Source organism: Polypterus senegalus, chromosome 12 (genome assembly GCF_016835505.1).
Source record: "Polypterus senegalus isolate Bchr_013 chromosome 12, ASM1683550v1, whole genome shotgun sequence".
NCBI lineage: Eukaryota > Metazoa > Chordata > Cladistia > Polypteriformes > Polypteridae > Polypterus > Polypterus senegalus.
In genome coordinates this window covers 153,043,547-153,057,410 of record NC_053165.1, presented here as the reverse complement: position 1 = coordinate 153,057,410, position 13,864 = coordinate 153,043,547, and the positions used below count along the sequence as shown (strand labels likewise).

The 13,864-nt window shown below is 40.1% G+C and overlaps 1 protein-coding gene across 2 annotated transcripts; it reads right to left on the bottom strand.

The window, feature by feature from the left end:
• Positions 1-1,748: 1,748 nt before the first annotated feature.
• ctxn2 (cortexin 2) lies at positions 1,749-13,628 on the bottom strand. 2 transcript variants are annotated; one of them, XM_039772277.1, is made up of 4 exons: positions 13,474-13,628; positions 13,155-13,352; positions 10,728-10,827; positions 1,749-2,416 (listed from the first exon to the last, which is right to left on the bottom strand). In XM_039772277.1, exon 4 carries the CDS (start codon positions 2,366-2,368, stop codon positions 2,123-2,125), a length of 246 nt encoding a protein of 81 aa, XP_039628211.1. In that variant the 5' UTR covers positions 2,369-2,416; positions 10,728-10,827; positions 13,155-13,352; positions 13,474-13,628; the 3' UTR covers positions 1,749-2,122. The 2 variants fall into 2 exon arrangements, with proteins under 2 accessions (XP_039628211.1, XP_039628210.1); XM_039772276.1 differs by having other exon boundaries at positions 13,155-13,628.
• Positions 13,629-13,864: the final 236 nt, after the last annotated feature.

The following is a 13,864-nucleotide window of genomic DNA, read 5'->3' as shown; positions in this document are numbered from 1 at the left end:
ACTTGCTCGCACACTCACGCTCTCACTCTCACTCACGCTCTCACTCTCACTCTTGCTCACGCTCTCTCTCTCGCTCTACACGAGTAAAAACGGTATACTATTTTTTTTGTTGGGTAGAATGTCAGTGTCTGATGCACACCATCATCGTCACCCATTGTGTCATTGTAGGCTACCACATCCCAGGGTTTAGTGACTTCCATGTTTTCCCTGACATGGACATTGACAGTTGCTGCACTGTGAATAGTGCTGAGGCAACTAAAGTCTTTCTTCTCCTTCCACTTGATTGCGGTCATTTTGCCACTTTTGGCCCCATGATTATCAAGGTGGTTCAGTCATACGGTGCAGTATGCATCAGTTTCACGTCTGATGACCAACTATATCACTATAGTAGATACTAGATCACTATAGTAGGCATTTTCACATACCATTTACACATGGCAGGATGATTAACTCTCTAAGCCAAGTTAAATGTCCAGCATCGTCATTTTATTTTGGTTTCCCAGTAGAGAACTTGAACAACTTTCAAATACACCGTAAAACACAAAAACGTTTCGGCTATTGTTTGTCTACAGAAAAAATCGGGAGTGGTCTCCCCTCGACTTTCTCGTATACTCCGATATAGGGATGGATAGCTGAGGAGTAAACTGCAAGACAATGATTATAATTTTTATATTATGTACATTAAAGAACCATCAGCAGCAAATTAAATCAAATTAATAAAATATTGAACAATTATTATAAAACTAATGTTAAATAAATTGGACTCTGCAACTGCCTGAATAAAAGGTAAGGTACCACTTCTGGTTAGCAGAAATAGCCCAAAAGTTGATAGAAATCTGCATTTTGTACCTAATACATGTATGCAAAATTTGGTTGAAATAAGTGAAAGCGTACTCAAGTTATTGTGTTTACACACACACACACACATAATTCCAAAAATGGTATTTTTGGACTCAGGCAAAAATTTTGAATTTTTTTTGAGGATTCCAATACTTTCCCTGTACTTTGTATACGAGAAAGTCAGAGAGGTCTGAAATGTCAATAATCATCAAAATCTCAACATTGAATCTTCAGACGATTACAATACTTTCCCTATATTTTGTATACGAAAAAGTAAAAAAAAAAACACAAGCCAGACCTGAATTTCCCTTATGACGGAGCTCAAAAAGAAAAAAAGTTGGCCTCACCACTAGGAGCCAAGCCCCAAACTTAAAAGACAAGCTTATAGCCTGCAGAGCCTTTTACAGTCCAAATTTCCACGGAAAAGTGGAGATGAAAACTGTAATCCTCTGGTCTAAAAACGAAAACCAAGTTCTTTTATTCTTTAATTACTTATTTAAAATGATTCAAAACATATTTCAAAGAAATAAAATGAAAAAAGGAAACAAAAAAGGTTTGCCCCTTCGGTTCTACATAAATGGAAGAAGGCAGAAAACACTGAAAGCAATGCATACAGTATATTAACATAATAATAGCCGAAAAGTTGATAGAAATCTGCGTTTTGGTTGACCTAAGTGAAAGCGTACTCAAGTTATCGTGTTTACACACACACACACCCAGACACGCATAATTCCAAAAATGGTATTTTCAGACTCAAGGAAATCTAAAACATCGAGATTCATCAAAATCTCGAAATGGAATTTTTGGATGATTCCAATACTATCCCTATACTTTGTATATGAGAAAGTAAAAAGAAAAAACGTAAAGTACATTGGTGTTGCGGTTCTAGAGCTCTAGATTGCCCCGTCTATTATTTGGTCCTGAAATCGCCAGCTCTAAATCAGAGTCCAAGCCAAGTCACGCACGTCACTTGTGACTCCACCTTCACACCATCTAATTCCCCATCCCACCTACAGTATGTGGTGCCTTATAGAAAGCAAAGCCTTTGGTCCTTGGGCATCAATCTGTTGGAATATCATTTCATTATTGTGTTAATGCTCATGCAGACTTTTTGTAAAAGGTCCAAGGCCACAGTCCCTCCCATCCATCTCAAGTCTCCAAAGGTCATTCCTAGTAAAGTGTTGCGTCCCAAGGTGTGTACTGCCGAGACAACACAGTGGGAGGCATTTATGATGCAAGCCCTCGACGTGATGGAACTGGAATCCTTCATTTACGAGTAGGGTCACGCGAGCGCATACTCAAAGGTTCCTTTTTCAAGTCCCTCAACTCCATCTGCCCAGGTCGATGAGGGCATGCTGCTGTAAGGATCAAGCAAGATTCGAAAGCACCTGATGATTAGAAGTCCCAAGAAAATACACAGCATCCCTACGAAAGCAAAAGCGGTCTTCTGCTCGAGGGTCAGGGAAGGAGACGTTTCTTCATTTCCATTCATGATGGGTACAGAGTAGTTAAAGTGACTGCCACACATGGTGAGGACCGGGCTTCGTCATGCTGCCCAGGGAATTTAGCATGCCACCTATGGTAAAAGAAAAAATAAATAAATAAATGAAAGGAATTGACACTCTGGAAAGACTGAATGGCCCTGTGGGTCACCTGACTTCATACTACAATGTCCCTATTGATCCTGAGACGTGTATCATGATCAACAGTAAATAAGAACATATGAAATTTAACAGATGAGAGGCGACCATTCAGCCCATCAGGCTCACTTATTTAACTACTGTAATAGCACATCTTTTGCAGTGTATTGCTGTGTAAAAGTTAATTAGCCTGCGGTGGGTTGGCACCCTGCTCAGGATTGGTTCCTGCCTTGTGCCCGATGTTGGCTGGGATTGGCTCCAGCAGACCCCCGTGACCCTGTGTTCGGATTCAGCGGGTTGGACAATGGATGGATGGAAGTTAATTAGCACCCATACTTAATACAATTTAAGAGCCTGTTCTAGTGTTCGCATACCAGGAGAAGGTGGGAGCGGAGGATGCCATCATCTATATGCTACACTGATCCCTCTCCCACTTGGACAGAGGCAGTGGTGCTGTAAGAATTATGTTTTTGGACTTCTCTAGCGTCTTCAACACCATCCAACCTCTGCTACTTAGGGACAAGCTGACAGAGATGGGAGTAGATTCACACCTGGTGGCATTGATCGTGGACTATCTTACAGACAGACCTCAGTATGTGCGTCTCGAGAACTGCAGGTCTGACATTGTGGTCAGCAGCACAGGAGCGCCACAGGGGACTGGATTTTCTCTGGTCCTGTTCAGCCAACATACATCAGACTTCCAATACAACTCGGAGTCCTGCCACGTGCAAAAGTTCGCTGATGACACTGCTATGGTGGGCTGCATCAGGAGTGGGCAGGAGGAGGAGTATAGGAACCTAATCAAGGACTTTGTTAAATGGTGCGACTCAAACCACTTACACCTGAACACCAGCAAAACCAAGGAGCTGGTGGTGGATTTTAGGAGGCCCAGGCCCCTCATGGACCCCTTGATCATCAGAGGTGACTGTGCAGAGGGTACAGACCTATAAATATCTGGGGGTGCAGCTGGATGATAAACTGGACTGGACTGCCAACACTGATGCCCTGTGTAAGAGAGGACAGAGCAGACTTTACTTCCTTAGAAGGCTGGCGTCCTTCAACATCTACAATAAGTTGCTGCAGATGTTCTATCAGACGGTTGTGATGAGCGCCCTCTTCTACACGGTGGTGTGCTGGTGGAGGCAGCATAAAGAAGAAGGACGCCTCACACCTGAACAAACTGGTGAGGAAGGTGGGCTCTATTGTAGGCACGGAATTGGACAGTTTGACATCCGTGGCAGAGCGACGGGCGCTGAGCAGACTCCTGTCAGTCATGGAGAATCCACTGCATCCACTGAACAGGATCATCTCCAGACAGAGGAGCAGCTTCAGCGACAGACTGCTGTCACCATCCTGCTGCACTGACAGACTGAGGAGACCCCACACTATGCGACTCTTCAATTCGACCCGGGGGGGTAAACGTTAACATTATACAAAGTTATTGTCTGTTATACCTGCATTGTTATCACTCTTTAATTTAATATTGTTCTTTATCAGTATGCTGCTGCTGGAGTATGGAAATTTCCCCTTGGAATTAATAAAGTATCTATCTATCTATCTATCTATCTATCTATCTATCTATCTATCTATCTATCTATCTATCTATCTATCTATCTATCTATCTATCTATCTATCTATCTATTTATCTATCTAGTGGCGTAAGGTCCAATGTGGGGAACCACCATGGGCAGTCTGTGAGTTGTTTTATCGTGTAAGGACCTGTGGTGACCTTATTTTTTATCTTTTTTATACTCTTTTATTGTGTAGGCTTTAATAAAATGTCTAAGGTCCCATTCTCTTACCAACCAGTGGTCAGGTACTTTAGAATCCCCCCACCCTCCCTTTACCCTTCTACAAGGTCTGTCTACAGTCATGGCCAAACGTTTTGAGAATGACACAAATGTTAATTTTCACACTAGTTTGCTCTGCGGTGGGCTGGCGCCCTGCCCGGGGTTTGTTTCCTGCCTTGCACCCTGTGTTGGCTGGGATTGGCTCCAGCAGAACCCCGTGGCTCTGTAGTTAGGATATAGCAGATTGGATAATGGATGGATGGACAAAGTGTGCCCACCTCAGTGTTGCAATTTGCATATACTGCAGAATGTTGTGAAGAGGGATCAGATCAGATGAATTACAATTTCCCATTTCCACTGCATTTCAGCCCAGCCACAAATGGACATTCATGGCTTTGCTCAAAAAGGGCTTCACAGGCAAGGCTATTGCTGCTAGTAAGATTGCACCTAAATCAACCGTTTATGGGATCATCAAGAACTTCAAGGAGATAGAAAGGTTTGATTGTTGTGAAGAAGGCTTCAGGGCACCCAAGAAAGTCCAACAAGTGCCAGGACCGTCTCCTAAAGTTGATTCAGCTGCAGACACCACCAGTACAGAGCTTGCTCAGGAATGGCAGCAGGCATGTGTGAGTGAGGTGAAGACTTGTGGAGGATGGCCTGGTGGGTGTCAAGAAGGGCAGCAATGAAGCCAAGAAAAACATCAGGGACAGACTGATATTCGGCAAAAGGTATAGGGACTGGCCTGCTGAGGACTACTGGGCTCAAGTTATTTTCTCTGATGAATCCCCATTCCGATTGTTTGGGGCATCTGGAAAAAAAGAAAAGCTGAGTGCTACCAAGAGTCCTGTGTCAGGCCAACAGTAAAGCATCCTGAGGCCATTAATGTGTGGGGTTGCTTCTCACTCACAATTCTGCCTAAGAACACAGCCTTGAATAAAGAATGGGACCAAAACATCCTCCGAGAGCAACTTCTCCCAACCATCCAAAAACAGCTTGGTAAGCAACATGATGGAGCACTGGGCCATAAGGCAAAAGTGAGAACTAAGTGGCTTGGGGAACAAAATGTGGGGTCCATGGCCAGGAAACTCCCATTGAGAACTTGTGGTCAATCTTCAAGAGGCGGGTGGACAAACGAAAACCCACCAATTCTGACAAATTCCAAGTATTGATGATGCAAGAATGGGCTGCCATCAGTCAGGATGGGACCGAGAAGTTGATTGACGGCCTGCTAGGGGGAATTTCAGGGGTCTTGAAAAAGAAAGAAGGGCCAACACTACAAATATGGACTCTTAATATAAACTTCATGTCATTGTCAATAAAAGCCATTGAAATTTCTGAAATGCTGGTAATTCTACTTCAGTACACCACAGAAACATCGGACACAAAGATCTAAAAACACTGAAGGAACACACTTTTTGAAAACCAACACTTGGGTCATTTTCCAAACTTTTGGCCACGACTGTATTAAATAACGAGAGTGCGTTTCTATGTCTGAAACAAAGCAGTGAGAACTGATTATGAACACCCCTGTCCACACCTCCACGACAAGCGATTGTCAGTCACCATTTAATGCGGTTGTGTTTCCCCCTTGTGTGCCGGAATTATGTTAAGTTTAAAAGTTGAGCAATCGGAAAGTTTTAGTAGAATTTAAACAAAACACCAACGGAATCTTTTCAAATGCTTACTGAGGCTGACGGGGGAGACTGCACGTCTCATGCGCACGGGTGTTTTTCCTAAATTGAAATCGGTGCTCAAAGGAACACGTTTTGAGTCAACGGATGCAGTAAAGAAGAAGAAAATATCAGATGTCTTGAAATGGCTGACAGAAATTGATCTGCTCTACGACTTTGACCGATGGAAACCAAGACTGGATTGGTGCTTAATTGTGAATGGAGTGTATATTGGAGGGGACAAGCATTGGAATCTACTCTGTATACATAAAATCCTAAGCCTAAAAGTGCAACCATTTTATGTCACGTTTTTTGTCACACTTTAAATCGGGCTTATTTTAAAACCTACATATACATGTTTGGTATCATCCATCCATCCATTATCCAACCCGTTATATCCTAACTACAGGGTCACGGGGGTCTGCTGGAGCCAATCCGGGCCAACACAGGGTGCAAGGCAGGAAATAAACCCCGGGCAGGGTGCCAGTCCACTACAGGGCGCACACACATACCCACTAGGGACAATTTAGGATCACCAATGCACCTAACCTGCATGTCTTTGGACTGTGGGAGGAAACCCACACAGACACGGGGAGAACATGCAAACTCCACACAGGGAGGACCCGGGAAAGGAACCCACAGGTCTCCTTACTGCGAGGCAGCAGTGCTACCCACTGTGCCACCATGCCATTGTTTGGTATCGTTCTTTTCAGAATTTATTGAACTTTAATTTTGTGTTGTTAGATTTCCAGATTCGTATTATGTTTTTAAATTATTAACTAAAATATCAAGAAAGGCGTGGTTTTTAATATCAAGGAAGTCCTGGTTTTTATTTTTGATCAAGTAAATTTTCTTTCACAGGAACAAACTATCATAAAAAATGATCTATTCATAACACCAATGTTTGTATTTTGGTGATTTAGTTAGATGAAGGTCGAGTTTTCACCTGATTTTTCCTGTTATTCTTTATTCGTTTTTTTTTTTAAAGAGTTTTTTTATCCATAAGAATGTCAGTTAAAACGAATGGATCGTTTATTTAGTCTTTTATAAATCGAGCGTAGTGGACCTCAGTTTAATGGGAATACTCCAATCGGTAACAGAGTAAATATTTTATTCTCATTTCATGATTTTTGCACCATTAAATAATAATTCATTTTTCTTTTATATATTTATAGAGGGTGGCATGGTGGCACAGTGGTAGCGCTGCTGCCTCGCAGTAAGGAGACCCGGGTTTGCTTCCCAAGTTTGCATGTTCTCCCTGTGTCTGCATGGGTTTCCTCCCACAGTCCAAAGACATGCAGGTTAGGTGCATTGGCGATCCTAAATTGTCACTAGTGTGTGCTTGGTGTGTGGGTATGTGCCCTGTGGTGGGCTGGCGCCCTGCCCAGGGTTTGTTTCCTGCCTTGCACCCTGTGTTGCCTGGGATTGGCTCCAGCAGACCCTCGTGACCCTGTAGTTAGGATATAGCGGGTTGGATAATGGATAGATGGATGATTTCTGGAAGTGTACCTGAGCCCATGCAGTGATCTCCACGACACAATCGGGCCTGTTTTTAATGAGGTGCTGCCTGAGGGTCCGAAGATCACGGGCATCCAATATTGATTTTCAGCCTTGTCTTATCTTGCACCCCAAGACATTTCTCCAGATTCTCAGAATTTTTTGATGATATTGTGTACTGTAGATGATGAGATATTCAAAGTCTTTGCAGTTTGACTTTGAGGAACATTATTCTTGAATTGATCCACAGTTGGCAGCATGGTGGCGCAGTGGTAGCGCTGCTGCCTTGCAGTTAGGAGACCCGGGTTCGCTTCCCGGGTTCTCCCTGCGTGGAGTTTGCATGTTCTCCCTGTGTCTGCATCGGTTTCCTCCCACAATCCAAAGACATGCAGGTTAGGTAGATTGGTGATTCTAAATTGGCCCTAGTGTGTGTGTTTGTGTGTGTCCTGTGGTGGGTTAGCACCCTGCCCAAGATTGGTTCCTGCCTTGTGCCCTGTGTTGGCTGAGATTGGCTCCAGCAGACCCCCGTGACCCTATTCGGATTCAGCGGGTTAGACAATGGATGGATGGATGATCCACAGTTTGTAGACGCAGTTTTTTTTTTTTTTTGCAGATTGGTGAACTTCTGCCCATTTTCCTTCTGAGAGAGACCCTGCCAATCTACGATGCTCTTTTAATCCCCAATCATGTTCCTGACCTGTTGCCAATTCACCTGATGAGCTGCAAAATGTTCCTTCAGCTGATCCTTTTTAGTACCACTTACCTTTGCAGCCTTTTGTTGTCCCCATCCCAACCTTTTTGCTGCTATCAAATTCAACATGATGTCATATTTTTCATGAAATAGTAAACTGTCTCACTTTCAACATCTGATATGTTTTCTACGTTCTATTGTGAATAACAAATGGGTTTATGAAATTTGCAAATCATTGGATTCTGGTTTTATTTCCATTGTTACACAACATTTTGCCCTAACCCTAAACCTAACCCAATTTTCTTTTGGAATTGGGGTTGTAAATGAAAAGGCACATCAGGGTGCAAAGTAGAGGAATACTGTCAGGAAAAGGTGAGAAGAGAACGTCTGGTAGGAGGGCTCTGGTTGGGGTAGAGAGACGTGGCGCCCGGCATTAATCACTGGGGAACGCGTCATATTGAAGACTAGTGGCTGGCAGAGGCAGGAATTCACATGTGCTGTCTTACTTCTAGACGCAGGTCTGAATTATTGATAACACGGTCATTAATCTGTGGCATCCTCTCTGAATTCTAAATACAAAATTGAAAAAATCTGCTTTTCATTATGTGTTCTGAGATGTGCTGGCGTTGCTCCTGATGTCTATCACACCTTTCTATCCATCCATCAATCCATTATCCAACCCGCTATATCCTAACCGCAGGGTCACAGGGGTCTTCCGGAGCCAATCCCAGCCAACACAGGGCGCCAGGCAGGAAGCAGACTATCACACCTTTCTCACAACTAAAAAAAATAAAAAGAGACATTGCTGATTCATCTGATGAACGCTGCCTGCATGCCGTTTCAACTTCTATAAGGTGGCCTTCTTCTGGGCATGCATCAAATTGACAACATTTTGGACAAAAATCTTTGAATGCCTCTCAGTTAGGCTTAGTGTCACAATCACTAGTAAGAGCGTGTTTGGTGGACTCCCAGATGGGCTTGAAGTGGAGAAGGACAAACAAACTGTAATGGCCTTTACTTCACTATTGGCACGTAGACTTATCTGGCTCAACTGGAAGAATCCCACCTCACCACTCTTAAGTCAGCAGGTAACCGATGTTCTACACTACTTGAAATTGGAAAAAATCAAATTCTCATTTTGAGGATCTGCTCAAAACTTTTTTTACACTAGGGGGCTCTGACACTGCTCACTTCACTTGCCAACCCCCAGGCGGACTCTACTTGATAGCAACTTCGCAGATCTGCCGCTCACGTATGGGGAAGCGGACATACAATTTAAACAGATTGTTATTGTCTTGGGACAATTGTTACACATGCATAATAGGCCTAACTATTTTACATTACAGCGAGTAATTAACCATAGTAAAAAATAGTAAAACGTAATAAATTGTAAGAAAAATTGTTTTTGTGCTGCATTAGAGGTATTCGTTACATTATGCATTTTAATTCTGTTTGGCTTTGAAATTAACACTCAAATACTTTTTAAACTTACAGTTTCACTGTAAAACTGTAAATACAATAATCGTCAATATTGCTTTGAATGTTGATTCCGTGGTTGGATTTACATCGTGACATCGCAATGTATAGCTGCCCTTGAGTGAATATCGTTTCTTTGTCTCTAATAAATAAACTAACTTTTTTGAATGTTTGTCCCAGTGATTTGTTAATTGTCATAGCAAAAGCTATTCGAACGGGAAACTGTAAACGTTTTAATACAAATGGCATATCAAGATCTCCTTTGGTATCTTATGTTATCCGTGGAAGATGTACTACATTACCTGTCTTGTCGCCTGTTAAAGTTTAAATGTCAGAATTGTTTGACCAACTTTGAATACAACTAATCTTGTCCTATTGCATAACCCATCAGTCAGACATAAATTATGCAATAACATTACAATACATCCTTCTTTCTACAGTAATTTGGCTATCTATCTATCTATCTATCTATCTATCTATCTATCTATCTATTATATAGTGCCTTTCATCTATCTATCTATCATATAGTGCCTTTCATGTCTATCTATCTATCTATCTATCTATCTATCTATCTATCTATCTATTATATAGTGCCTTTCACTCTATCTATTATCTAATATATAGTGCCTTTCACTCTATCTATTATCTATCTATCTATCTACTATATAGTGCCTTTCACTCTATCTATCTATCTATCTATCTATCTATCTATCTATCTATCTATCTATCTATCTATCTATCTATCTATCTATCTACTATATAGTGCCTTTCACTCGATCTATCTATCTATCTATCTATCTATCTATCTATCTATCTATCTATCTATCTATCTATCTATCTATCTATCTATCTATCTATCTTGTTTACCCTGGTGCCAGAGAGTGACAGCATGTTGCGTATGAGATGGACATACCAGTAAGAGTTTCACTTTATTCTCTACACATGACAATATGACTACTACTAGCACTGAAATGATAAAATACATTTTAACATGTAACATATAAACAAGCACAATTTGCCCCATAACACCAATCTAAATATGCTGATTCAGGAAATAGCTGGATAACTTTAAAATGTAAAATTTGACTTCTTTTGGACAGTGATTGTTTTCCTATTATTTTACCTGTATTGTCACGTAGTGTGGATTTTCAAACTTGAAGTCCATCTGAGTATTACAGCAAACGGCAAGTCACTTCAGTAAATTATGACGTAAACTGTATGTCCTACAAAAGAAACACAGTAGTAAACCATGTATGCCAGGATTCTGATTATGATACCACACTCATTCTCAGGACAAACACATGCCTCATTCTGGAGTGGAAACACAACCGAGGACACTGGTGTGACTGGGGCTTCAATTCATCAGTGAAACAAACTGACATACAAAGTTTGCCACGAGGCTGAATAGCAATTAAGAACATTTATTTTCAAAACATCTATGATGTTCATCAATTCTAAATGCCTTTGCATGAACGTATTTTTTTTTCTTTATGTGCAAAGCAGAAAATGATGAAATAATACTTCCCTTCATTATAGGCATAAATCACTATGCAAATTTTTCCATTCACAAATAAAAACATTTCTTTTCTACCGGCTTCCTATTTAATGTAGAGGAATTAAGCTATTACTATGCATAATTAGTAGGAGGTTAAAATAGTTTGTTTTTTGTAATCAAAAATTGCTCTTTAATAAAAAAGTGATTTTTTTTCAGTGATCCGATCACTGCTGCTATTAACTTGGCTGCTGCTTGTCTTTAAATTACTCATTAGTTATAACAGAGTTTGTGGCTCATTTTCAAATGATTTAAATACAGCTGCCACAGACCTCTTAGTTAATTACACTGACATTATTTTAGGGAATTGTTTTTCTACCATCATAAACTCATACAAGAGTTTTCTGACTTTGCTATACGGTTTAAGTATATAGGGACATTTAAGTACCGTATATAAAAAATAATTAATAATTTAACAATCTGTCTGTATGTAGTGTTTGTTTCATTACAGATTTCATTACCTGAAACACTACAACTGCTTAAACATACCTGACATTGTAAACATACAACATGCCACCTTAGATAGATAGATAGATAGATAGATAGATAGATAGATAGATAGATAGATAGATAGATAGATAGATAGATAGGAAAGGCACTATATAAAAGATAGATAGATAGGAAGGCACTATATAATAGATAGATAGATAGATAGATAGATAGATAGATAGATAGGAAAGGCACTATATAATAGATAGATAGATAGATAGATAGATAGATAGATAGATAGATAGATAGATAGATAGATAGATAGATAGATAGATAGATAGATAGATAGGAAAGGCACTATATCATAGATAGATAGGAAGGTGTGTAAGGCACTATATAATAGATATAATAGAACCCAGTGTCACTGGGCCGTGATTTATCAGTGCTAGCTACTGTGTCACTATATATCTGCCAGATAGTAATTTCACTGTATTAGAAAAGTGTCCTTATGCAAAAGCTCCTTCTACGTGTTGCATTTAAGCATAACATAACTATATTAGTATGATGTTTCAGAAAAGCATTGTGTGTGTGCACCTGCTTATCCTGTCCTTGCCATAGTGCCTTTTATATCTACTTTATATATTTCCAGTTCTATGTATCCATTTTCCTCTGTCAACCTATTTATTCAACTTGAAAACTTTTGGTGATGTGTTCAAGATATGAATCAATGCCTGTACATAACTGGTACTTCAGCTTATCCACACATCCACGTAATCCAGCCCAGTTTAGAGCTGTCACTTAAATCTGACATTCACACACATACAGTAGTTGGGAAGAACCCAAATATGTGAAGAAATTGCTAGTGGATATAAGGAGAAAGTGCACATTTCTCATTAATGGTGATCAAATGGGTGTCGGGGATCTATGACACAGCAGAAGCATATATATATATATATATATATATATATATATATATATATATATATATATATATATATATATATATATATATATATATATATATATATATATATATATATATATGTGTGTGTGTGTGTGTGTATATATATATATATATATATACATATGTATATATATATATATATAGTGTGGTATTTGTATGTATGTATGTATGTATATATGTATATATATATGCTTCTGCTATTTCATAGATCCCCGACACCCATTTGATACCATATATAGTGTGGTAGTTGTATGTATGTAGGTATATCTGAATGTGTGTATTGATGGGACATTCTGTATATGTAGATGTCTGCCTCTCTGTCTTTCTACAGTATTAGAGTACGTTTGCTATGCTGTCCTCACTCTCTGTCTCTCTTTTTCTAAATATATATAATAAATAAATATATAAATATATTATATATATATATATACATATAGACAAAGAGAGAGGCAAACATACTCTAATACTGTAGGAAGACAGAGAGGCAGACATCTACATATACAGAATGTCCCATCAATACACACATTCAGATATACCTACTGTATACTATTTGCATACATGAACGTATTCTGAGCAACTGCTATTAATGAAATAAGTAAACTTACCAAAACTTGCCCATGGTCATCTTTTAAAAGTCTTCAGAGTGTGTATCGCTCACTCCTCTGAATTTTCTGGTCCCACGTTTTGCTTTCGTTTTTTTTGCCTCGGTACATAATGATTTTGCTGTTTTTGGACCAAGGATCCAGTATCTCCCATTTAGCCATTAGACCTGCACTAGTCACTGATGCCAAGGGAATTTCTATCTAGAAACATGATAACAATAATGCCACTTTGCTAACAGACAGTGTTTTGTTTATCCTTGATCTCTGACTTTGAAGGTTTCAGCAAAATGCAATTTAATAATGAAAATGACCGGCTGCTTACCACGGTTTTCCTTGCAGCCTTAAAGATGTGTCCAAATCCTCACTTAAGTGAAGAGTCCAATTTTAAAGGCACAAGAACCCAAGAGGTGGCCTCCTGCTTTGATTCCAGGGTTTCCTTTCATTTGTTGCATGATAACACTAGCAGCACCTCCAGTTTCGCACTTGTTTTCACTTCCAGCAGCTCAGCTTTGGTGGCTTTTCATTGGCAAAAGAAAAAAGTGCTCCCCTCTGTAGCGTAAGGCACAGCTCACTGGCTGTAGTTTACACACAGATGTCAGAAGTCGCAGACAGTAAGACTGATGAGTGATGCTCCACATTCACTGGCTGTCTCATTCAACTTCATTATCATTCAGCCATTCCGTCTAACCCTCAGACACCAGGCGTAAGCCGGC

Bases quoted from the DNA above. Each gene is read 5' to 3' on its own strand.
- ctxn2 (XM_039772276.1), bottom strand. From the start codon at position 2,368: ATGTGTGGCAGTCACTTTAACTACTCTGTACCCATCATGAATGGAAAT.